Below are 24,860 nucleotides of genomic sequence, written 5' to 3'. Positions count from 1 at the left end.
AAAACAAATTTTAATAGTCAAAAGTGCTATCTTTCCACAAATATTTATTGAGCCCCTACCAGGTATGAGGCCCTGTTCTAGGTGCAGGGAATGTAGCAGCATCAGAACAGACAAAGTCCTTGATTTTCTGCAGTGGACACTCTAGTCTGGGTGTCTGTGGGGGTGGGAAACAGACAAGAAGAAGTAAATACAGGGAAGGGAATGATGTTTGCTCAGAAAGATATCAAGTAGGGTAAGGTGACCAACAGTAATACAGGGTCAGCAGTGGCCGCTATTTTAAATAAAGTGACATCTGGGCAGAGACTTGAAGTGAGGAAGGTTGGCCTGAGGAGGTTTGGGGAAAGCTCATTTCCAGTGGTACGAAGCTGGTCAATGTGGCTGGAACAGAGTGATGACAGGGACAGTGACACAAGGCAGCCCAAGCTTGGCAGGACCCTGTAGGCCACGGTATGGCCTTTGGATTTCATTTTGAGTGAAACAGGAAACGGCCACTGGAGAGCTTTGAGCAGAGACACACAGGCCCCAAAGACTTTTAAAAGGATCTTTGTGGGGGTGCCTGGGTGGCTCAGTTGTTTAAGCATCCGACTTCAGCTCATGATCTCATGGTTCATGGGTTCAAACCCCGCGTCGGGCTCTGTGCTGACAGCTCAGAGCCTGGAGCCTGCTTCGGATTCTGTGTCTCCCTCTCTCTCTGCCCCTTCCCCTCTCGCACTCTCTCTCACTCGCTCTCTCAAAATTAAACGTTAAAAAATAATAATAATAATAAATAATTATTTATGTAAAAGGATCCCTGTGGCTGGCTCCCGTATGGAGAAAAGGCCATTTGAGCGCCAGGGTGGGGGCAGGGAGACCAGTGAGGAGGCGGCCGGGAAAATCGCGTCAAGCGGTTCCGGCAGCCCAGTTAGGGGAGAAGAGGTGGAGTCTGGGAGTAGAGCTGCCAGGACTTGCTGACGTGTGAAAGAAAAACTCGAGGGTAATCCCAGGACCTCTGGGTTGACCAAGTGTAAAATGAAACGTCCATTTGCGGAGACTGGAACACTCGGGGAGGAGCAGGTTTGGGGGCAGAAACAGGAGTCTGTTACTAGGCGCGTTACATGTGAGATGCCCATCAGACACCAGGGGAAGATGCCGAACAGACAACACTGGAGGCTGAGAAGGGGGTCTGGTCTCTGGGCTGGAAAAATAAAGCCAGAGGAGCGAAGGAGATCCCCAGGGAGAGGGGGCGGATGGAGATTCAGCGAGGAGCCCAGAGGTCGTAAGACAGAAAAGCTCCAGCAAAAGGACCAAGGGGGAGTGGCCAGCAGGAGAGGAGAAGAACCTAGAAGCCAAGGATGAGGCAGTGATCTGTTGGCCAAATGCTGCTGACGGTTACGGGTGCCGAGGGCTGTTGGCAATGAGGTCACTGGTGTCCTTGACCAGAGGTCAAGGTTTTTTGGGGGGTGGGGGCCCCTGAACGTAGCAGCTTCGGGAGAGAACAGGTGAAGAGGAAGCAGAGAGAACGCAGGACTAAGGGTTTCACTGAGTCTTGCCATAAACTGAAGCAGAGGAAAGGGCGGTAGCTGGAGGGGATCCGGACTTGAGAGGATTTTTGGTTTTGTTCTGTTCTAAGAGACAGTACAGCATATTTGGATGCTGAAGAGAATAAAATAAATCTGCAGAGAGGGGAAACTGGTACTGGGGGGGGGGGAACTATATTGTACCATAGTAACCGCACTATCTCTGGAACGATAAATGTTCCGCAGAAAGAATGGATAACTGGGAGACCAGCCAGCGGGCTCACCTGTGGGCATGGGCTCGCTCGGGGGGTCTCCCGAGGCCTTGTCATCACTGTCATTCTCACACAGGGCCGTGGTTCTTCCTTTCCATTCATTTTTAGGGAGCAGTTCTACGACTACCACGTCTCCATGAATTGAGCGGTTTCGAGCCTTCATGCCGTGGATTAGGATATCACTGGCCAAACCTGTGATTGGGCGGGGACACAGAAACCCCATGAAGCCACAGGGGAGGCCACACCCGTGACGCCTTCCAAACAAGGAAGCGTTCCTGCAAATCCAAGCTTTCTCCTCTCAAAGGTGCAGTCAAACCTTGTTCCACAAGTTAGGAATGAAGAAACACTGCCACTGTGCCATTTTATGTCACATGCTTTTCTAAGGTCTGACCATCTTTTCAGGTGGGTGATGGTGCCCTGCATGAGACTACGTAAGCCTGGCCTGGAACTCTGTCACACAGCCACAGGGGCCACGCAGCCAGGGAGGGGTCAGGCGGCCGAGGAACCACGGCTACTGTCAACCTCTCGAGCCTAAGCCAGAGAAAGGCACCGCTTCTCATTCTCCTTCAACCCAGCCCCGCTCCCTTGACTACCGGGGTGCTTTCTACCCTGTCCCTGAAGACCTAGGAACTATACTCTGTTACGATACAACGTATTTACACGCCTTCTTCATTTTCGTCACTTTTAAAAAATTACTCCAGGGGCGCCTGGGTGGCTCAGTCGGTTGAGCATCCGACTCTTAACTTCAGCTCAGGCCACGATGTCACAGTTCGTGAGTTCAAGCCCCACGTCGGGCTCTGTGCTGACCGTGCAGAGCCTGCTTGAGATTCCCTCTCCCTTTCTCTCTGCCCCTCCCCCGCTCATTCTGTTTCTCTCAAGATAAATAAATAATTTTAAAAACAAAATAAAACGATTCCAATAAGGCAGCACAGGACAGTGTCTTAACATCCCAGTCAAACTGCCTCAGCAGCAGACTCAGCCCCATCACTTCCCGGGTGTGTGATCTTGGGCAAGTTACTTTGCTTCTCTGTATTACAGTTTCCTCACTTGCAGCTTTGGGGATCCTCGCCGGTAACAGGTGTCTCCGTTAAGTGCTTAGAACAGTACCTGATGTAGACTGAGCACTCAGTAAAACTCAGCTATTCTCATTTTTTAAAACCGACTACAATAAAATCACAAACTATAGATAGAACACGAGAGGACAGGTAAAACACACCCCGAGCAGGAATATCTAACATGGCAGGTAGGGTACGACAGTTTCAACCTCGCTTCCTTCGTTGCGCAATATCAGAATAGAGGCAGAGTGGGGAAGTTTATGTAAGGCGTGTACCGAACCTGAATCTTTGCAGCTGGCTCCTTGAAGTCGAACGAAAGCTTCTATCTGGGCCCTGTGTTTGTTGACATTCAGGATTCCCTAAAATCACAATAAAAATCAACTGAAAAATTTCTTTTCTGCTCGCTTTACCCCCTAAGGTACAGTTTTCAAAAAGTATATGAAAATATCCCCAAAATATGGGGTGGTTCAGTCGGTTAGTTAAGTGTCCGACTCTTGGCTTCGGCTCAGGTCATGGTCTCACGTTTTGTGAGTTCAAGCCCGCACACTGGGCTCCACGCTGACAGTGCGGAGCCTGCTTGGGATTCTCTCTCTCTCTCTCTCTCTCTCTCTCTCTCTCTCCTTTCTCTCTCTCCACAGCCCCCCCCACCCCTTCCCTGCTCAAGCACACACACTCTCTCAAAAGGAAAAAAAAAGAAACCCACAACTTTAGGGCGGGACTTCAGCATGGCATTCTCAAACTTCGGCCTGCATAAAACCTGAGCTGCTTGTTAAAAATGTAAAATTCATGACGGAACAATTTTGTATCTTGATAGTGGTGGCAGATACACAAATTTACCAATGTCATAACACCGCATACACACACACACACACACACACACACACACGTAAAACTGTTGAAATCTGAATAATAATTTTATCTGATTCCTTCTCAAGACAGCTTAACAGCTTCTGGGGTCTGGGTCCTGGGGGACCACAAAAGGGCCCTTGAAAGAGGCAGGAATACTGCAAAGGGGCGAAGAAGCCAAATTTCACCAATTTCACCATTTTGCCCAATTTCCAGACCTTGATTGCAAAATATATGCTCTTTCCCAGAGACTGGAGGCACTTATAAGGCTACTTGTGTGATGCTCAATACGTAACCCAATTAAGAAGATTACAGAGTAGCACCAAACCAGACAGCAATGTGTCCCCAGGAAGAACGACTCCGAAACCATCTTCAACAATGACAGCCCTGGCTTACTCATGCCCATTTTATTTATAGCCTTTGAAATTAAAGGCCTGTGGCAGGCCAGTAAAGGTGAGAAGAAAACAGACTGGCCCGTCCTGACGCCGACGTCGCATGACCACCCTCACCTGGATGTAGCGTCCGGATTTAATGCCGGCTTCCAACACTTCCAGGGGAAGATGTTCTGCGTACTCCTTCCCGTGGCTCTCCTGACTCTCATTCTCTCTTTCCCGTCGAGACTGAAGGATGGAGTCACAAAGCTCGCGGGCGGCCTTTAAATCAGGCCAGAAATTGTCCAGGTAATTCTGCGTTCAATAAAGGCAAAAGAGAAATGTGGTCAGAAGCTAACGGTTCTCCCTTCCGGCAGTATTACAAGCAGTCCCGGGCGGGAACCGCTGGCGTGTGGTTTTGAAGAGGTGGTGAATGAACATTACCTTCCCGAGTCTCACCTTACGGGCTAGTTTTCTACCATCTCACTAATCCCTGAAGCCTCGCCAAACGAACCCTAGGGAGGCCCTTCCTACCACGGAATGCTTGCTTTGCACTTTCGAATCTCCTCCTCTCTCTGTGCGCGTGTACACACACACACACACACACACACACACACATACACGCAAACACACACACGCGCGCGCGCGGCCTTCTGCCTATCTTTACGCGTATCTCATTGCCACAGACAATGGCCTGCAGTAAATGCAGAGAAAAAAACTCTCATGTGTGCATTCTTGTCTTCTTTTTTCTTTTTCCCATTCTGAAACATTTGAAACTTATAAGAAACTTAAACAAGCAGGTAAAAATGGCAAGGCGTAAAGCGCATACGGAAACGTCCCCTTTTCCCCCAACCCACTGGCTACGCCAAGTGAGCAGAGGGGGCAAAGCCGAGACGTTTCTATTCTTCTGGGGCTTCCCCGTCATGAGCTCCCAGACGATGGAGTCTTCCTTGGTGACCATCCGGAGATGCTGTAACGCTTCACAGAGACATTGCTATTAGTGTGATGACTCGGTATGAGACTTCACTTTGACACAAGTGGTCAGGGTCCCTCCCCCCCACGTAGACTGAGTGTTACCACACCTCTTGGTGTAAGTCTATCAGAGAGGACACCACCCGCAAGAGGACAGTGTGTTGATGCTGGCTGTGCTATGTCTTCAGCACACTCCCTTCAATGGTTGGCTCTCACTAAATAAAACCAAATTTACATGTTTTTAACTCAACTTTAAGTCTAAGGTAGAGTCTAGCACATTCGCTTTTCTCGCATAAAAAAGAAAATGCAGGGGTGCCTGGGTGGCTCAGTCGGGTGAGTGTCTGACTTTGCCTCAGTTCATACCTCACGGTTCGTGAGTTCAAGCCCCACACTGGGCTCTGGGCTGACGGCTCAGAGCCTGGAGCCTGCTTCAGAGTCTGTCTGTCTCCCTCTCTCTCTTTCTCGCTCTCTGCCCCTCCCCCACTCGTGCTCTGTCTCTGTCTCTCTCAAAAATAAACATTTAAAAAAAAAAAAAAAAAAAAGAAAATACATTATATTTATTGTCAAGGCTAATATTTCTCCCATGGACCTCAGGGTCCTGTTTGAATCACCTCCTTTCTTTCCCCAGTCCTTCGAGAAGTTCTGTCTGTGCTAACGTCAGTACCCCAATTCTATGGTCACTTATCGCTTCTCACCACCCAGTTCCTGCCACTATGAACCGCCCCTTCATGAGGATTTACTGTCTTCGCTCTTCCCAGCTAACTTCATGTCCCCACAGAAACTTCTGGCCTTCTCGTCTGAACTCCGCAGTATCTCTTTTTTTTCCCGCTATCTATCATTCGCCTCTATGAAGCCCTCGGTCACACAGTTTGCTTAGGAGACACTATACACAATGAACGGTACCACAGTACCGGACTGTGAAGAAAAGTAATTTGAACAAAAAGCAGAAAAATGTAATTTTAGGCAACTGTCCTCTGCGAGAACAAGACATGATGTATTGCAACAGAAAAAACAAGTGACACCGCCATTAATATCCAGCGCCCCCGGAACTCTCTGGCACGCCGGCACACTTTTTTAGAGTAGGGCCAAGAAAATTCTCTTGGCAAATCTTTAGCAATACGTGCACCTGGGAACTCTTACAGAATCTACGATTCGAAGTCCAACTTGACTTTCCGTCAACTGACAGGGGCAACGGAGGGCCTCATTTGAGGTTCTGAATCAAAACCCGGCATGAACCACTGGCACTTGATTGGCCAGCTGGGCAGACAGAAGAGCCCAGTAATCTGTTGAGAGATCAACAGCCATCCCACTTTCCCCAAGGGGTACCCCAGAAATAGGAGAACCGGGTTGCCAACACAGCCCCCCAAAACGGCCACCAATAACGCTGCTCCCACCTGTGATCTGTACACTCAGCCGATGGGACGGCCTTCACATAAATGATACCGCGTCTCGCCCCTTCCTGTATCCCTGCTAACCCCCACGTACATTCACAAGTGGGGAAGAGGGAGGCACAGTGCCAAAACAAGACTGGCCCTTAAAACTGCGCGGTGTGCGTAGGGGCGCCTGGGTGGCTCAGTCGGTTAAGTGTCTGACTCTCGGTTTTGGCTCAGGTCACGATCTCACGGTTCGTGGGTTCGAGCCCTGTAACAGGCTCTGTGCTGACAGCATGGAGCCTGCTCGGGATTCTCTCTCTTGCTGTCTCTCTCTGGCCCTCCCCGACTTGTACTCTCTCTCTCAAAATAAATAAGTAAACTTAAAAACGAAAAAAGATTAAAACCGTGTCGTGTGTGCACGCAGAAAAACAATGTGGGGGGCAGCCGAGCACGGTGGTTAAGAGCTTTGGAGTCAGAGTGCCGGCGGTTCCTCCACTTTCTACCTGTGTGACCTTGGGTGAGTTACTTAGTCTCTCTGGGCTTTAGTTTCCTCACCCGCAAAACATGGACAATGGCACCTACCTCATGGGGTAAGAATTCAATGAAACAATCCACTTAGAATACTGCCTGACATAGATAAATGATGGCTATTACTATTAGGTGGGACCATATAAAAGTGCCATTTTGGAGGTCAAAAATAATATGGGGCGCCTGGGTGGCTCAGTCGGTTGGGCGTCCGACTTCGGCTCAGGTCATGATCTCGCGGTCCGTGAGTTCGAGCCCCGCGTCAGGCTCTGTGCTGACAGCTCGAAGCCTGGAGCCTGCTTCCGATTCTGTGTCTCCCTCTCTCTGGCCCTCCCCCACTCACGCTGTGTCTCACTCTCTCTCTCAGAAATAAATAAACATTTAAAAAAAAATAATAGTATTGGCAATTTTATAACATCCAACCTATTCTTGCCATCATCATCACCACTATTGTTATTGCTGTAACTGTGCAATGGGTTTACTGTCAACAGGGGCTTCCTGGGCTGAACTCTCAGATGCTACGGGTCTTACAGTCACAGGGGGGTTGCCCAAATTTGCTAAAGCCAAGATTCCATGGTTGGGGTGAGACACAGACATGGAACTCGTTGGCTGGAGTCTTCCTTCACTCTTTGTTTTCCCTCTTCTGCCTCGAGAGCATTGGAGGCTCTCTCTTCTGGAGAGCTGGAGCTGGAGCATCCCTCTTCTGGATCGAGAGCATTGTGGGCGCCACTGAAGAAATGAACACACACAGACACACTTACGGACACACCAGATGCAGGTACCTTGAAAGAAATCACAAACACTCCTTCGGTTTCGCTTCCATACTGCTGAATAGCCTCTTCGTCTTCTGTCACCATAACGATTGGCATCCTATCCTGGCAGTGGTGATAATACCAAACGGCTGCATTGTATATGCTCCTAGAAAAGCAAGGGCACATGAGCCCTCCCAAGGCAGACAAACACAAGCTACGGTCCAAAGCTTCACACCGGCCTTTTGATCTGCTATCCTTCGGTTTATGAGGACGACCACCCATTCATTCAACAAGTTATTTCCCGAACACTGGTCATAAATATGCCCTGGGTTGGGCAGTCTGGGGGATAAAACACGAATCAGAGAGCACCCGACAAGCCTCTTCTTCCCTAAGACATCCAACCACCATGGCAACCTCTTTCATTTCTTGATATGGCCTAGAAACCACAAGGCTCTGCCGTCTTTTAACACCTTTTGGCTGGAAAGCCATTACCATAGCACCACACAGATGACAAGCGAGGCTACGTGAGGTTTCAAAGCTGGAGAGACAAGTCTGGCTAAGAGAAAAACTAGGCTGCGTCCAGCTCAAGGTCACAATCCAATAAGGTCTGCGATGGAGTCAACACAACATGTCTGGAAATCTTCCTGAAAAGAATCGGAATTGGAAAACACAGCCTGGGGCTGGAGACGTGTGTTCAGGGCTGGACTGTGTTTCCAATGAAGTGTGTAAACTTGGGACAGTTGGTTTCGTAGGCATCTGTTTCCCTGTCTGGAAATCACAATGCTACCTAAGGTTCCTTTAGTTTTAGATTAAAAAAAAAAAAAAAAATTCAGCGGACATATACTGAGTCTCTCCTATGTGCAAGCCTGTGTGGTTAGTAAGTAAGATCCTTCTAACTGCTCACATGTGACCTGGTCTAGAGAAAGACTGGCTTTCCTTTCTGGTACTGAGCCCTGTGGGAACTTAGGACTATAATTAAGGACTCAGTATGTATCAGTGTTTATTTTACTTTAGAGAATTTAAATACTTAGTGACTACACAGATAAAGAATTACAAGGAAAAAGACGATTGAAATGTTTTGTATTGAAACGTTTTGTATGGATTGAAACGTTTTGTATGGATTGAAATGTTTTGTATGGAAAAGGGCCTCGGCCCTCTGCAGAAGAGCAGAGCAGGGGCTGTGGGTGCCCAGCACCTGTGCAAAAGGCCCACCTCTGACTCAGCTGCAGGTGGGTGGCAGTTCCACCCCCCCCCCCCAGGCCCACTGGGTGGAGTTAACACCCCTGCAGAATGACCCTCAGCTAAAAGCGGAAGTCTCCTTTATACAACACCCTGGCCTCCGCTCTTCCAGATGACTTCTGAGGCAAATACTACGCGGCTTCTCAGAGGCTCCCAGTAGGACTGAGCCTCAGTTTCCCACAGCAGTAACGCATCCTTAACTGCTCTTCCTCCTTCCCTTCTGTCTCACTCCCCGCACTTCCTCACTGCTGTTTCAGGGAACTGCCTCCCGCATCAACCACCCACACCCAACCCCTTGCTTCAGGCTCTGCTTTTAGGTGGATCTAAACAGCTAAAACAGCCTGGCCAGAGTTAACCTACCAGTTCCAGTTTAATAAGACCGGTTGGGATAGGAGAACAACTTCTACCAGGAAAATTGGATAATCTTAGCTTAAAAGTAGATCCCTCCCCCCTCCACACCCCCACATTCAAGTTATGACTTCTGGATCCCTGGAAGGTTCTTACCAGCTGCTGAGATCTGGGGCAAACACACTCTGAGTATCTACAGCTCCCTAATGACAATTTCTAAAATATGTATGTATTCGAACGACATATCTACAACAGTGGCACGTTAAGCATTTCAGTATTAATCACAGTTCCAGAATAACTACTGGTTTATTCTAGCACGCTATTTAGGTCGACTCCCAGATAAAGAAATTAAAGACAGTCCTGACCATTCACAGCCATTGGGGGGTGCCATACCTGGTCTGCCACTTTTCCATGGATTCTCCTCTCTCCCGAGGGAGGTAGCAGAACTGTTGGAATTCGTTAGCAAAGAGAATGCAATCATGACGGGCATCCCTCAGGAGGTTTCGCAATTTGTTATACTGTCTGGGACACAGAAGAGAAAGAGAAATCTGACACAGCAGGTACTCATCGACTGCCAGCTCTTGCTAAGGATCAAAGAAGATGAGGCATTTCAGGACAAAAGATTGATTATTTCAAACCCAAGAGACGTTTATTTCTATTGGCCTCAGCGTGGGTAGTACTATGGGGCTGTTGTTTCTCAATTTTGCCTGCCGGAATGTGCTCGATCACATTAATTAGCCTGTGGATCAATCACTCTGCCCTTTCCCCTTCTAGACGTGTGGCCATTTATTCAGTGATTACAAGACCCTGCCCCGCACGGCCCCCTCTTCAGAGGCTCGCGGAGGAGAGCAGGCAAAGCAGAGTTTGGCACTTTACTCTGGTACCTCGCTTTGTTCTAGAAACGGCAGTAGGCACTGGTACATTTTACTTTGTGCTGGCAGCCCCAGAAAAGTTCAGGTAACGGGAAGAAGTCTGGGGATTTATCTGTGAATTTTATTTACGCAGCCACCTCATTTACACGAATGACGGCTAGCTGCCATCTGTCAGACAACTAACAAAGTTTTCAGGTTTCTTCCAAACGGAGATCCTTCCGATAGTGCTAGCCAAAGTCTCTCGTCAAATCTGCACCTCATACGGGTCAGGATCTAAGATGATGTTTTTCTCTTCTTTTTCAGAAGGTGCTTTTCAATAGTCGAGGTGATATGAAATACAGAAAATGTTCACAGTTATCTTAAAGGAAGCCAATTGTTTACTTAAAAATGGACTGATATTGGGGCACCTGGGTGGCGCAGTCGGTTAAGCGTCCGACTTCAGCCAGGTCACGATCTCGCGGTCCGTGAGTTCGAGCCCCGAGTCGGGCTCTGGGCTGACGGCTCGGAGCCTGGAGCCCGTTTCCGATTCTGTGTCTCCCTCTCTCTCTGCCCCTCCCCCGTTCATGCTCTGTCTCTCTCTGTCCCAAAAATAAATAAAAAAAACGTTGGAAAAAAAATTAAAAAAAAAAAATGGACTGATATTAAACTAGATGTTAAATTAACATATAAATCACCCAAGGGAGATGATTGGCATTTAACATGTGTTCTTTGTTAAATGTTTGTTTATTTTCGGGAGGGACAGAGTGCAAGTGGGGGAGGTGCAGAGAGAGAGGGAGACACAGAATCCATAGCAGGCTCCAGGTTCTGAGCTGTCAGCATGGGGCCCAACATGGGGCTCATATTCACGAGGTACGAGATCATAACCTGAAGACGAAGTCGGACGCTTAACCGACTGAGCCACCCAGGCGCCCCAAGATGTGTTTTAACATAATAAAATGTATGCTTTCCCATTCCTACCCGCAGCCCGCTGCCATGTTTTTTAAAAAAAAGTGAGTCTTTGGGCGCCTGGGTGGCTCAGTCGGTTAAGCATCCGACTTCGGCTCAGGTCATGATTTCGTGGTTCGTGGGTTCGGGCCCGATGTCAGGCTCTGTGCTGACAGCTCAGAGCCTGGAGCCTGCTTCGGATTCTGTGTCTCCCTCTCTCTCTGCCCCTCCCCCCCACTCACACTCTGTCTCTCTCCCTCTCTCAAAAATAAATAATGAACATTAAAATTTTTTTTAAATGAGTCTTTATATTTAAGCAAAGGCAGAACTCTCCAACTTCTCTTCTTTAAATGCTAATCACCAATATCTGTATCGTCTTAACACTTAATTAGAAAACAAGACACAGTGATTTTATTTTCTTAGTAATTCTAATTTTGAGCTATTTTAAAAAGAATCATCAAGTAATAGCACTCACACAATTTCATAATCAACAAAAGGATTCGGTGTCGTCGCTGTGAATGGCAGCTGTCCTTGACAGGATCCCACTTGTGCAAAGAAAAGCTGCCCCCCCACCCCATCTCAGAAATGCCTGGAACGTCACTACCTGGTAGTCTTCCCACCTTCACAAAGATATATTTGAAGTCATTTTTAAAACCTCTTAGGATATGCACAGAGGAGTCTACACCACCCTGTTCCCAGTGCCCGTCCCTGCACAGTAGTAAGGTGAAAACTTTTTACTTTCTGCTGGACCCATTTCTGTAATGCACGAATTCTTCTAAAGGAGCGCTTATTTCTTACGCAATTAAGGATTTTAGAGGAGACTTCATAAACAACTGTAATTTATTATTTCAGAGACGACACTGAAAGAATATTGCCCATTTTTCCTGATCTTATCGCCCACAGTATTGGCGCCCTTTATCTACCCCTAATAAAGCACCTGGACTTAGTGCACTTTTTCGTTTACCAATTACCTTCTATATTGAAGGTCCTTCATTTAGCAAATATCGGCTGCATTCCTTCCTTTTTGCGCCACTGAGCGCCCTCAGGGGACACCATCTAAGCATCTCCTTTCTGTCCTTTGCTTGCGGTGGCCATGGCAAAATTACCATTCCTCGAGAAAATTAAACCAAGAACTACCCTATGACCCAGCAACTGCACTGCTGGGTGTATGCCCCAAAGGACTGAAGACAGGGTGTCAAGGACACATTCCTGTATCAATGTTCGTGGCAGTATCATTCACAATAGCCAAAAGGAACCAAGGAAGCAACCCAACTGTCCAACGACAGATAGAAGCATAAACAAAATGTGGCATGTACACGCACGGGAATATTTTTCAGTCTTAAGAAAGGAAGTTCTTTTTTTTTTTTTTTTTTTTTTTTTTTTTTTTTTTTTTTTTTTTAAATGTTTATTTTTGAGACAGTGAGAGACAGAGCGTGAACAGGGGAGGGGCAGAGAGAGAGGGAGACACAGAATCTGAAACAGGCTCCAGGCTCTGAGCAGTCAGCACAGAGCCTGACGCGGGGCTCGAACTCACGGACTGTGAGATCATGACCTGAGCCGAAGTCAGATGCTTAACCGACCGAGCCACCCAGGCGCCCCTTAAGAAAGGAAGTTCTGACGCAGGCTACAACATGGATGAACCGTGAAGATGTGATGCTAAGCGAAATAAGCCGGTCGCAAAAGGACAGACACTGTAAGATTCCACTTATATGAGGTAAGGTACTTAGTCTCGTTTATAGATGCAGGACGTAGAATGGTTGTTTCCAGGGGGCTAGGGGGAGAGGGAGGTAGGGAGTTAGTATTTAATGGGTGTAGAGTTTCAGTTTAGGGAGATGGAAAAAAGTTCTGGAGAGGACGGTGGTGATAGTTGCATGAAATGTGAATGTATTCAAGGCCACTGACCTATACACTTAAAAGCGGTGGGAGACTGGATGGCTCAGTTGGCTAAACATCTGACTCCTGACTGTGGCTCAGGTCATGATCTCAAAGTTTGTGGGTTCAAGTCCCACATTGGGCTGCACGCTGACAATGCGGAGATGCTTGGAATTTTCTCTCTCTCAAAATAAATAAACTTTAAAAAAGTGTTTAAAATGGTAAATCTTATGCCAAATACATCTACCACAATTTTAAAAAAAACAGCTAGGCTAACGGGCAAAACAAAATAAAAACAAAAATCGGAACCACCCATTTCAGTGGGAGAAGTGCCATGACAGGGAGAGGTGCAGAGTGTGACAAGAACATGGGAGGGACGGGGGAGATGACATCTGAGATGAGAAAGGTGAGTGAGAGTTAGCCAGACAAAGGGCCAAGGGAGGAGAGAGGAGACAGAAAGTTCAGGATAGCAGACAGTGGTTCACATGCCCAAGAAATGTTTTCCAAATGCATAAATGAACTCACATCTCTTTGTGACAACAGTGGTCCAAATACAAGACAACAGTGTGTCAGAACAAACCCTGACATTTTCAGAACTCAGTTACAGTTTTGCTAGGCTCTGCACACATCCCCTGATTTGCTATCACACTTTATACATATATATATATTTTTTTAAAATGTTTATTTATTTTGAGAAAGAGAGTACGTGTGCAGGGGAGGGGCAGGGAGAGGGAGAGAGGGAAAGAGGGAGGGGGGATAGAGAGAGAGAGAGAGAGAGAGAGAGAGAGAGAGAGAATCCCAAGCAGACTCTGTGCTGACAGCACCCCCGACATGGGTCTTGGGTCTTGAACTCACGAACCGTGAGATCGTGACCTGGGCGGAGATCAAGAGTTGGACGCCTAACTGACTGAGCCACCCAGGCACCCCTGACACGTGCACTTAGGCCCGGGGATTCTCCAACCCTGTCTTCCTCAAAAACTGGTGTTCCACAAGCCAGACCCAGGTCGTTTATCAACAAATTAGAGGAATGACAATCCTTCCCCATGTTTAGCAAAATATGTAACTTCGCAAAAAAGAATTTTCTCAATTTAAAGTTTCACTCCCATATATTTTCCTTAGACTTGTAGGGCACGCTTCCATTTGTCAGCTACCTATCAGCAGGGTAAGACAAATGAACAAATGGCCCAAGAATATTAATGGGGAAAGCAGGAAATAGTGAATCACTCTGAGTGTGACAGTCAAGTTTTCTTATAGGCATGTGGGCTTATGGTTGTAATTTAATAGTGCATACACACAATATAGTCATATTTTTTTGCTAGTCAGGGCTGGTGGTGCATACGATGGGATTAGATATATGAGGATCCTGCACGGAGCCAGCAGATCACAGCGCCTTGAACAAGTTTAGCCTGAATGACAGGAGAACAGCAGTTTCAGAGAGTCACATACAGTAAAATGATCTGAAGTTTTAAAAATTCCAGTCTCACAGAAGAACCCTCGTTTCCCTAGACTGGCTTAAACACTCCCCCAAATCTCTATTATTTAAACATTTCAAACAATTTCTTAGGGATATGGCTACACTTGCCTTCTTAAGATGGATTTTTGTACAGATGCAACATCCCCTCCCCCAGACTATATTCTCTGGGGGTTAGGAGTGGGCGTCCCACAACCAGTCCAGGGATGTACAATGTTGTGTTTCTTCAAGCAGTTTTTGCAGAATCCTGCTAGGGTCTCAGAGGCTTACTTTCAGAGGTCCTTGAATTTTCTACAAGAATTTTTTTTTTTTTTAAGTTTTATTTATTTAAGTAAACTCTACACCCAACGTGGGGCTCAAACTCACAACCCCAAGATCGAGAGAAAGAGAGAGAGAGAGAGAGAGAGAGAGAGAGAGAGAGATCAATGCTCTTCTGATTGAGTCAGCCAGGTGCCCCAGAGTTTTTACAAGTAAGCTCTATGCCCAGTGTGGAGCTTGAACTCACAACCCCGAGATCAAGAGTCACATGTTCCACGGACTGAGCCAGTCAGATGCCCCTAGGTGGTAGTATTAAAAACATTTTCAACGGAGTATATTTTGGACCATCTGATGTCCTCTAAACCGCACTGCCATTTGGAAGCCTCAAAGACAACCTCAAAGGAATGACCCCCAGTCACACCGCTTTGGACCTCCCCCAGCACTCCCTCTTTCTATCTAGTTATGTAAACCAGAAACTCGGTGTCGGCCTTAACACCATCTTCTCTCTGACCTCACATATCCAACTCCACTAATAAGTTTTGTAGGTTTTCTTCAGTTTTCCTGAGATACAATTCATATACCATAAAATTAACCCTTTTCTTTTTTTTTTTTTTAATGTTTATTTATTTTTGAGAGAGACAGAGACAGAATGCAAGTGGGTTAGGGGCAGAGAGAGAGGGAGACACAGAATCCAAAGCAGGCTCCAGGCTCCGAGCTGCCAGCACAGAGCCCGATGCGGGGCTTGAACCCACGAGCTGTGAGATCACGACCTGAGCCGACGTCAGAGGCTCAACCAACAGAGCCACCCAGGCGCCCCTAAAATTAACCCTTTTAAAACATACAATTCAATTTAGTACAGTCACAGAGTTAGGCAACCATCACCACGAGGTCCAGACATTTTATCGCCCCAAAAAGAAACTGAGAGCCATTAAGCAATCATTCCCCATCCTCCTGCCCCTGGCAACCACTAGTCTATTTTCTGTCTCTTGGATTTACCGATTCCAGGCATTTCACATAAATGGAATCATAGAAAAATGACCTTTCATGTGGCTGGCTTCTTTTACTTAGTACAATATTTTCAAGGTTCATCGATACTTGTAGCCTGTGTTGGTTCTTCATTCCTTTTATGGCTGAACAGTATTCCCTCGTATGGATAAACCATGCTTTGTGTAACCATTATCAGTTGATGGACATTTGAGCTGTTTCCACTTTTGGGGCTGTTATGAACACAGTTGCTATGAACATTTGTGCACAAATTTTGTGTGGATAGAGTTTTGGTTCTCTTGGTTACATACTTAGAGACTTCTACAGACTTTTACCTACTAAGATGCTGTTGGATATTTCTATTTCTGTCCATCTCTAAGCTACCAACACCTCTCATGTGAACTAAAGTAATAGCTTCTCCACTGGCCCAGTCATCGTTTCTTTCCCTTTTTTTTTAAAATTTTTTTTTTAACGTTTATTTATTTTTGAGACAGAGAGAGACAGAGCATGAACGGGGGAGGGTCAGAGAGAGGGAGACACAGAATCTGAAACAGGCTCCAGGCTCTGAGCTGTCAGCACAGAGCCCGACGCGGGGCTCGAACTCACGGACCGCGAGATCATGACCTGAGCCGAAGTCGGCTGCTTAACCGACTGAGCCACCCAGGCGCCCCTCTTTCCCTTTTTTTAAGTTTAAAAAAAAATTATCTTTGAGAGAGAGACACACACACACACACAGAGAGAGAGAGAGAGAGAGAGAGAGAGCGCCCATGAGCAGGTCGGGGGCAGAGACAGAGGGTGAGAGGGAGGGAATCCCTGCTGTCAGAGCAGGCCCCCCACGTGGGGCCCAAACCCATGAAGCTAGTGACCTGAGCCAAAATCAAGAGTCGGATGCTGAGACACCCAGGTGCCCCCAGTCACTTTTTCAAAGTAGGAATCTGATCATATATATCGTCCCACCCTGCTTACAACTCTTCACCAACATCCGGAGACTCATCCAAGCCGGGGCCTTTTTCGGTTCCTTGAGTGGGCCAAACCCCCCCTCCCCACACCCTGCACAGCAGCCCCCTCACCTGGAAAGCTTTTCTCCTTTCTCTCTCTGGTTTACTCCTACCCATCCCCTAGAGCCCAGGGTAGGCATCTCCCTCAGGAGCCTTTCCTCTCCTCCCTAACTTAGGCTCTCCTGGAACCACGCACCTGTCTCTCAGGGCATCTGTCACAGCTGTAGTCCCCCATCTACATGATTATCTCAGTAGCACCTGTCTCCCCCTCAAGGCTGTGTCTGCTTTTGTTCATCACTGCATCCTCAGCGCTAGCACAAGTTTCTGGCACACACGGTCTCTCAGTATTTGTTGAATAAACGGATGGATGAATGCTGTGGACAAGACAGCCTCACAGAGTCATCAAATGATCCCTCACTGGGACGCCTGGGTGGTTCAGTCCGTTGAACAACCAACTCTTGATTTTGGCTCGGGTCATGATCTCATGGTTCGTGGGTTCGAGCCCCACAGCAGGCTCCGGGCTCATGGTGCCTAGCCAGGTTGGGATTCTCTCTCCCCTCCCTCTCTTTCTGCCCCTCCTGCGTGCATGCATGCACGCGCGCGTGCGCGCACACACACACACACACTCCCTCTCTCTCTCTCTCTCTCAAAATAAATAAATAAGCTTAAAAAAAAAGAGAAATCCATCACTGAATAAGCATTTGAGGATTGCTGGATGGTAGAACATGTGATTATCCTCAACAATCAAAAACTCAACACTTTTTGATAATGCTTTATGTATTACGCTTCTGAGAATGGCCATTTTCTGCATTGATATTACTGAAATCAAAATACAAGATCACATTAAAGAACCAGGTAAGACGCTATGTCTTTTTATGGTTACACTCAACTCTGGTGATTTCATCTCAGTAAAACAATGTCATCTGTTGCATTAAATTAAAGTTCATTTGCAATCTTTTTATTTTGTAAATTTGTTTATTTAATATGAAGGTCTGGTTTGGGTTTAGGGCTGTAGCAAGTACTTAAGCGTGAGGACTTTACGTCTAGATTTATGTTTAAACACGTTTAAGTAATAATGCAATCGAATAAATTAACACTGGGTGTCCATGAGAAAAAAGCCCATAAAAAGCCTTTTAGAAACAAAGTCAGTAACATTACTCATGTTGAGTAATACTTATATTGAATGGTGAATTAGATCATTTGACCTCTTAGATCTTTTCCAATTATAATATTCTATAATTTCAGTATTTAAAAATTTTTTAAGTTTATTTTTTTTAATGTTTAATTATTTATTTATGTTGAGAGTGTGTGAGCAGGGGAGGAGTCGAGAGAGAGAGAGACAGAGAGAGAGAGAGAGAGAGAGAGAGAGAGAGAATTACAAGCAGGTTCCACTCTGTAAGCACAGAGCCCGATGTGAGGCTTGATCTCACAAACTGTGAGATCATGACCTGAGCTGAAATCAAGAGTTGAACGTTTAACTGACTGAACCACCCAGGCACCCCTAAGTTTATTTTTTGAGAGAGAGAGAGAGAGAGAGAGAGGCAGGGAGAGAATGCATGAGGGTACACATGAGGTAGGGGCAGAGAGAGAAGGAGAGAGAGAGAATCCCAAGCAGGTTCAGGGCTGACAGCACAGAGCCCGATGTGGGGCTTGAACTTACAGAACTGTGAGATCACCACCTGAGCTGAAACCAACTGAGCCACCCAGGCACCCCTGTAATTCCAGTCTTATGTCATATACTGAGAAACTGTTGAGACTCTGAAGCTATAATGAAAGAATTCAGGAAGGGGCCCAAAGGAGAGAAAGCAAGGCATCCTTACACCAGACACTAGACCAGCCAGGTATTTTTAATTGACAAAGCTTTTCTAAGCAATAATGTTCCTAAAAGTGTATCAAATAGAATGAATTATTTACTAGCATCTCAAAAATCTCCAAGGAAGAACTGAAAAACAGAACAAAATATTTTCCAACATTAAATGAAGCAAAACACCAGAGAGCCTCTGCTAGGCCACTTGCGATTAAATATAAAAAGTCCAAGGACAGGGCACCTGGCCGGCTCAGTTGTTTAAGCGTCCGACTTCGGCTCAGGTCATGAAATCGTGGTCTGTGAGTTCAAGCCCCATGTCGGGCTCTGTGCTGACAGCTCGGAGCCTGGACCCTGCTTTGGATTCCGTGTCTCCCTCTCTCTCTGCTCCTCCTCCCCCACTCAAGCTCTATCTCTGTCTCAAAAATGAATAAACGTTAAAAAAAACTTTTTTTAATATAAAAAATAAAAAGTCCAATTACTTCTACCTAACGCTTTTGAAGTCTAAATTAATAAAGCAAATTCCCTGGCTCTTCCATAGTCAACGGTTGGGATCAATTATAAAGTTAGCTTTCAATATATGACACTCTCTAGGGCTCAGGTAATTTTGGTCATTTAGAGGTTTCAACCTGCTGGTTTCTTACCAGGGACACAAAGCACCAAGACCCAAACCTGCTGATTCCTTGTCCTGCCTCCTCTTTCTCTTCATCAGTTACGTCCAGCACCCTTGCTTTAGGACCAAGCTCAAACCTATTTCCTTCGGAGAGCTTTCGGGCTGAACCCTCACACCCTGTATTTACCTCTGCACTTTGTACAGTCTACATTAAATAATACTGCCTGGGTCTCAGGTGTGCCACCATTACCTTCTTGCATCTAACCCAACAAGACAACAGGTCTGTTGAGAGAGGGACTAATACAGTTGACCTTTGAACAACCTGGGTTTGAATTGTGGGGGTCCACTTCTATGTGAGGTTTTATTTTTTCAGTAAATATGATACAGCACTGTAGAGGTATTTATTTTGAGAAAGAGAGCAAGCAGGAGCAGGGGAGGGGCAGGGGCGGGGTGGGGGGGAGAGAGAGAATCCCAAGCAGGCTCCATGCTGTCAGTGCAGAGCCCAATGCAGGGCTTGAACTCACGAACCATGAGATCATGACCTGAGCCGACATCAAGAGTTGGAGGCTTAACTGCCTGAGCCACCCAGGCACCTCGTCCTTACAGTTTTCTTAATGTTTTCTTTTCTCTAGCTTACTTCATTTGCAAGAATACCGTATACAGGGGCGCCTGGGTGGCTCAGTCGGTTAAGCGTCCGACTTCGGCTCAGGTCATGATCTCACGGTCCGTGGGTTCGAGCCCCGCGTCGGGCTCTGTGCTGACAGCTCAGAGCCTGGAGCCCGTTTCAGATTCTGTGTCTCCCTCTCTCTCTGCCCCTCCCCTGTTCATGCTCTGTCTCTGTCTCAAAAATAAACGTTAAAAAAAATTAAAAAAAAAAAAAAAAGAAAAAGAATACCGCATACAATATAGAATATAACATACCAAACATATGTTAATCAGCTATTTATGTTACCAGTAAGGATTCTGGTCCACAGTAGGCTATTAAGTTTTGAGGGAATCAGAAATTATATATATATATGGATTTTTGCCTGTGTAGGGGTCCATGCTTCTAATCCCCATGTTGTTCAAGAGTCAACCGTACTTCTTTTTGTACTCTATAAGGCCTGGAACTATGAGCTCAAAATGTGCTTACCAAATGGGAAAACCAAGATGTTGTCGTATGGGCCTATTTCACAACTCCTCATCCTTTGTTTTCACATTTAGTATATTTACAGACATGGTGGAAAAACAATAGTTTTTCATCAATTTAACGACTTTTGAAATGTCCAGGAGAAAAGACATTTAAATTCCAATTCTTTGCTTTTGCGTGTCCCAGGAATTGGTTTTTAAAACAACCCTTAACATTAAAAATATTTTTGAAAACAGAAGCTGAAAAGCCTCAGCAGAGTGCGCGCAATCTGAATGATAGCCACAAATTGATTTTAGTAGCAGAAATTGAAATACGACACCTGGAGCAGCGTTCAAACCTGGATGTGTATAAACGTCTCTATCTGTGTGTCTGAACAAAATCAAGTTCAGGCTCATTTAAAAATATTCAACCTGAAAAATCTGCAATCCAGTTAATGCGCTTTTTTTTGAACAGAGCATATAATGACAACTCATCATTTTCATATACAAATAAACACACTTTATCTTTTACCATCAACGTCTGAAGAAGCGACAACACTTAAAAAAGGATAAACACACAGTTTCTGCTTTCTAAATAACGAGGGGTGTTAAGAGGTTGGATGCATAATTCTAATATGGTGGTTCTAAGCAGTCTTCACGTTGAATCATAAATCCTTTCCCAATGTTAAATGAAGCAAAACCATTTTTCAGATAATTGTTTAAAAGGTAAACAAACAATTCTTCTTCATTTAGGTACAAGGCAAGCCTTGTGGACGGATTTCAATCAGAGATCCTTTGTTTAGCAAATACAATTAGTATGGTTGGTAGTTTTACTAGTAATGTAAATATAAACCAAGTTACTTCTGGTTTCATTAAGTGCAATTTGTATCACAATAAACAGTTTAAAATTTAAAAATACAGCAGTACTCTTTCCCCTTCCCCTCAAAGTGTAGGCTTCTGAAAAACAATGTATTGAGCAACTAAATGCAAACCAAAAGCCAAGAATCTTAAATACCCATATGCTGGGGACACTGCAGTTTATTGATCTACAGTCAGAGCTCCTGGCCAGGTGTTGAAGCCGAAATATAAAATAACGTTACTGCCTTCCTCACCAGCAAAGAGAATACCAAATTAGTTCAAAAAGTCCCTTCAGACAAAATAATGAATTCCTCCAACAAAGGGACCTTTTCTAAAGGGGAAAAGAAAAATACGCCATATAAAAATAAATAAATAAATGTGAAATAGATACCTCCGGCCCCTTTGATGCTGCACAGTTTGACAAGCCGTTTGCATGAAAATAATTCCCTTCAACTCCGGAAACTCAAGGATCTCGAGGTAATCTTGAACAACTTTCCAATCTGGGATCATGTAATGAGTCACATCACTAGACAAGAGTTTCCCATCTGAAAACATAATTCAAAACGTAAGCGATTAGACGTTTGCAAGCCTGGCTTATTACTATTTCAAGGTCACGGTGCTCCAGTTTGCAAGATAACTTCCAGTCTTAACTACACCCTAAAGTTTTTGAAGGACATGACAAATCTACTTTGGTAGAGGCCCCAAGTTCAGGTAAATTCAGCATCTTCATTTTTCTGAAGCTGCGATGAGACTCAGCGTGCTGTGTGGCGTTGCCAGGGGTGCAGAAGATGACTAATTTTTTAAAAACCAGCAAATCCTCAGCACAACCTAAATATTTATTTATGTTAACTCACGGACATACTCGAATGGCATTCAAGTGGGGTCCTTCCAAATATACAAGTAAACCACTTGTTTATGCCTGGCAATTTCAAGCGGGTTCTGAATCAAGCTTGTGAACATGCTCGGAAGCCTCCAGGGGCCACAAAGCCGGAATCGACTGGAAAAGATGCTCAGTGCCAGCAAGGGCAGTGGTTAGGCTCTCCACCCGGCCCGCATCTCAGGGACCTGGTTCGCCAAGGTGTAAACGAAATGTTCACCTTAACCATAAACTGAGGATTCCAAATACTCGCTGGGAAGGACCCTCACGCCCCCCTCCCACCAGAGGGAAGAGAACCAGTAATCTCTCTCGTTAAATCGGCCACCCTTGCAGCTGAGAAAACAAGTGGGGGAAGGTGTAGCGCACGGCAGCTCCAAATCCAGCTTTCCCGTGACCTTCCTGTACAACGAGGGCCCAGACAATTCGCAAACCCTAGTGCAGAGGACTCTCCACTGGCCGAAAGTCTGAGGCATCTGGGCTGGCAGGTCAGAAAATTTGTGGGGAGTAAAAAGTGTCAAATGAGCGGCAGCAGGAGCTCTGGGCGCCCGCGCCGCGGGATGGCGCCCCACCTCGCGCCGTGGGCCCCGCAGCTCAGCACCCTCGGCCCATTTCACGATCTCGCGATCCTGGGGGCGCAGAAGAGGCCGGTTCCGGCGCCCACGGGCCCCTCGGAAAGCGCCGATCGCCGGGCCGCCGGGCTCTGGGCCCGGAAGTGGAGAGCCCCAGAAGCAGCGCGCCGCGGCCGTCGGGGCGGCTCCGGGGCCGCCGGGCCTCTCGCTCCGCACCCGCAGCCCCGCCGCCCGCCGGGCCCGAGTGCTGCTGCCTGGGCGGGCGGAGACCCGGCGGCCTCGCGCTCCGCCTCCTGCCGCGGCCCGGCGCCTCCCGGCGGACGGACGGCCCCACCACCCTCGCTCCCGCCGCCCGGGGCTCTCCGCGCTGCGGCCCGGCCGGGACTCTGACCGTTGCGGCAGGTGGCGGGCTGCGGGCAGAGCGGGCTGTTGCAGGGCACGCTGGGCCGCAGGTAGTGCTCTCGCACGATCCGCAGCGTCCGGCCCTGGAAGGTCCTCAGGAGCAGCACCTTCTCCCGCTTCTGCAGCATGCCGGCGGTGCTCGGCGGGGGCACGGCTCCGGGCCCTGCGAGGCCGCCCCGAGCGAGCGGCCGGGAGGCGGCGGGCGAGGCGCGGCGCGGGCGGAAGCGAGGCCGCGGCTCGGGGCCCGCCCCCTCGGCCGGGCGGCCTGGTCTACGCGGGCTCCCGGGCACCCCTTGGTAGCCGCCGGAGCGCCCCGAGGGGCGCAGGAACCGCCCTAACGGCCACGTCCGGGGCTGAGAGCTGGAGGAGCCCCGCGGCAGGCGTGCTCCAGCCCCGGCAGGCTACAGCAGCCCCGCCTCAGTTTCTCCCCTGCCTACCGTTGCCTGGGGGCTGGGAAAGGTGGAAACCGCCCAAAACACTTAGATATAAGATCTGTGGAATATCTGGAAGCTAGTTTAAAGCCTGGTGAAGAAAGATTTGGTGCAACTCTGAAGGGTTATCAGACCCCCGGGGCCATACAGGAATGGGAGCTGCGGAGGGGGTAATTATTAGTGTTTTCTCTTGGTTGGTCTTGCTTTCCAAAAAGAGCTAAAAGATTGAGCGAATAAGCCAGCAACCCTGCCAGCCCAGCATTTTTCCCCCTTAAAAAGTCGTATTTATTTTTAATTTCATGTATTTTTAATCCCTATAAAAATTCAAATAATGCAGATAAAATGAAAACCAATCCATTTCCTTGAGGTAAACACTTATCTATTCAATCCCAGCTTTAGGGCATTTGCAGCCTCTGGCAAAGGAATTCTCCTTTAAACTTGGAGATTCACAGTTTGTTCTGGGATCGCGATCGCACACTCTTCGTTGGGTAAAAGCCACTGTTCTTCCACGCACTCAGCGAAGACTTATGAACTGTACCAAAAGCATGACATACAAGCGTCCCATGTAATTTCCACAAGTCAATGGAGTCAGGCATTATTACTCCCATTTTACAGATGATGAGACAGGAGTAGGAAGGTTAAGTGGCCAAGGGTACCCAGTTATTAAGTGGTAGAATCAATACTCAAGCCAAGAACTGGCTGAATCCAAAGCAGGCTCTTAACTCATTACTGTGTTATTCACAGATGAATAAAATATAGCTCTTGTATCTAAGGACTTTACAGTCTCCTTCTTGAGCTCTAGTTAAGGCGGTTTAACCAGCCGGCTGGGAACATTAGCGCTTCCTATTGTTAAAAAAAAAATTCAAGTAAATGTAAAGATCAAATTGGCTGTATTTAAGGATTTATGAATCACACAGCATCCCATCTAGCAAACAGAAAAGGAGCTCTGAGGAGCTGTACAAAATGGAAGGGTTTTTAGGACAAAGGGAAGTGGAAAAGGAAGTTCTGAACAAGAGTGGATTGTTTCCGGCAAGGTTACCTTCCCTTGGAGGAAGAGTTGGGGGATCAATCATGCGGAACACCTCACTAGAGTGGATCAAATAATTCCAGAAAGACTGGCTAAGGGCACATTCCTGGGAGAGGCAGAGACCAATTAAGTCTTGGTTTGCTGTCCTGGGGGCAGTTTGGGGCCTATGTTCCTTTCTTTTATTTCCCCCCTCTCCCCTCTCAAGTGAAACATGTGATCAAAATTGAAGCCATTAGCGCATGCTCTGTGCTTCTCACAGCTTTTGCTGATCCTCTGTGTGATTTTCACAGGTTGGGATGGTTTTTTTTGCTGGATCTCCGTGGTAGTCACAGCTCATGACTCCAGGTTCACAGTTTTCTAGATGGTCGTTTCCTTCACTCCTTTTCTGGCGTTCTGGTCTTAGGGAGATCATTTGCTTGGTGGTTAGTCGCTGTTACACCTGCGTTTAAAGCTTTGGAGGGAACATAGTGTACTAGGGAGACCACTGTGATTATTATGAGCAGAATAATTCCCAGTGTTTGGAGTGCACTTTGGAGCCATGGTC

The 24,860-nt window shown here is 47.0% G+C and overlaps 1 protein-coding gene across 4 annotated transcripts in view; it reads right to left on the bottom strand.

Moving 5' to 3' along the window:
• The window catches only part of DIS3L (DIS3 like exosome 3'-5' exoribonuclease), a 34,456-nt gene extending 11,360 nt beyond the window's left edge, over window positions 1-23,096 (bottom strand). For 2 of the 4 annotated variants that reach the window (XM_049613779.1, XM_049613780.1), the window contains exons 1-7: window positions 22,848-23,096; window positions 21,402-21,555; window positions 9,643-9,771; window positions 7,693-7,828; window positions 4,179-4,355; window positions 3,104-3,182; window positions 1,781-1,960 (exon numbers count right to left, since the gene is read on the bottom strand). In XM_049613779.1, the coding sequence (XP_049469736.1) occupies window positions 1,781-1,960; window positions 3,104-3,182; window positions 4,179-4,355; window positions 7,693-7,828; window positions 9,643-9,771; window positions 21,402-21,555; window positions 22,848-22,986 (994 nt within the window). In that variant the 5' untranslated portion in view covers window positions 22,987-23,096. Of the gene's footprint in view, window positions 1-1,780; window positions 1,961-3,103; window positions 3,183-4,178; window positions 4,356-7,692; window positions 7,829-9,642; window positions 9,772-21,401; window positions 21,556-22,456 lie in introns of those variants that run through there. The other 2 variants (XM_049613781.1, XM_049613782.1) reach the window with 2 other exon arrangements.
• Window positions 23,097-24,860: the final 1,764 nt, after the last annotated feature.

Source organism: Panthera uncia, assembly GCF_023721935.1.
Source record: "Panthera uncia isolate 11264 chromosome B3 unlocalized genomic scaffold, Puncia_PCG_1.0 HiC_scaffold_1, whole genome shotgun sequence".
Lineage (NCBI taxonomy): Eukaryota > Metazoa > Chordata > Mammalia > Carnivora > Felidae > Panthera > Panthera uncia.
Note: the sequence above shows the minus strand (reverse complement) of the source record. Positions and strands in the feature narration are given on the sequence as shown.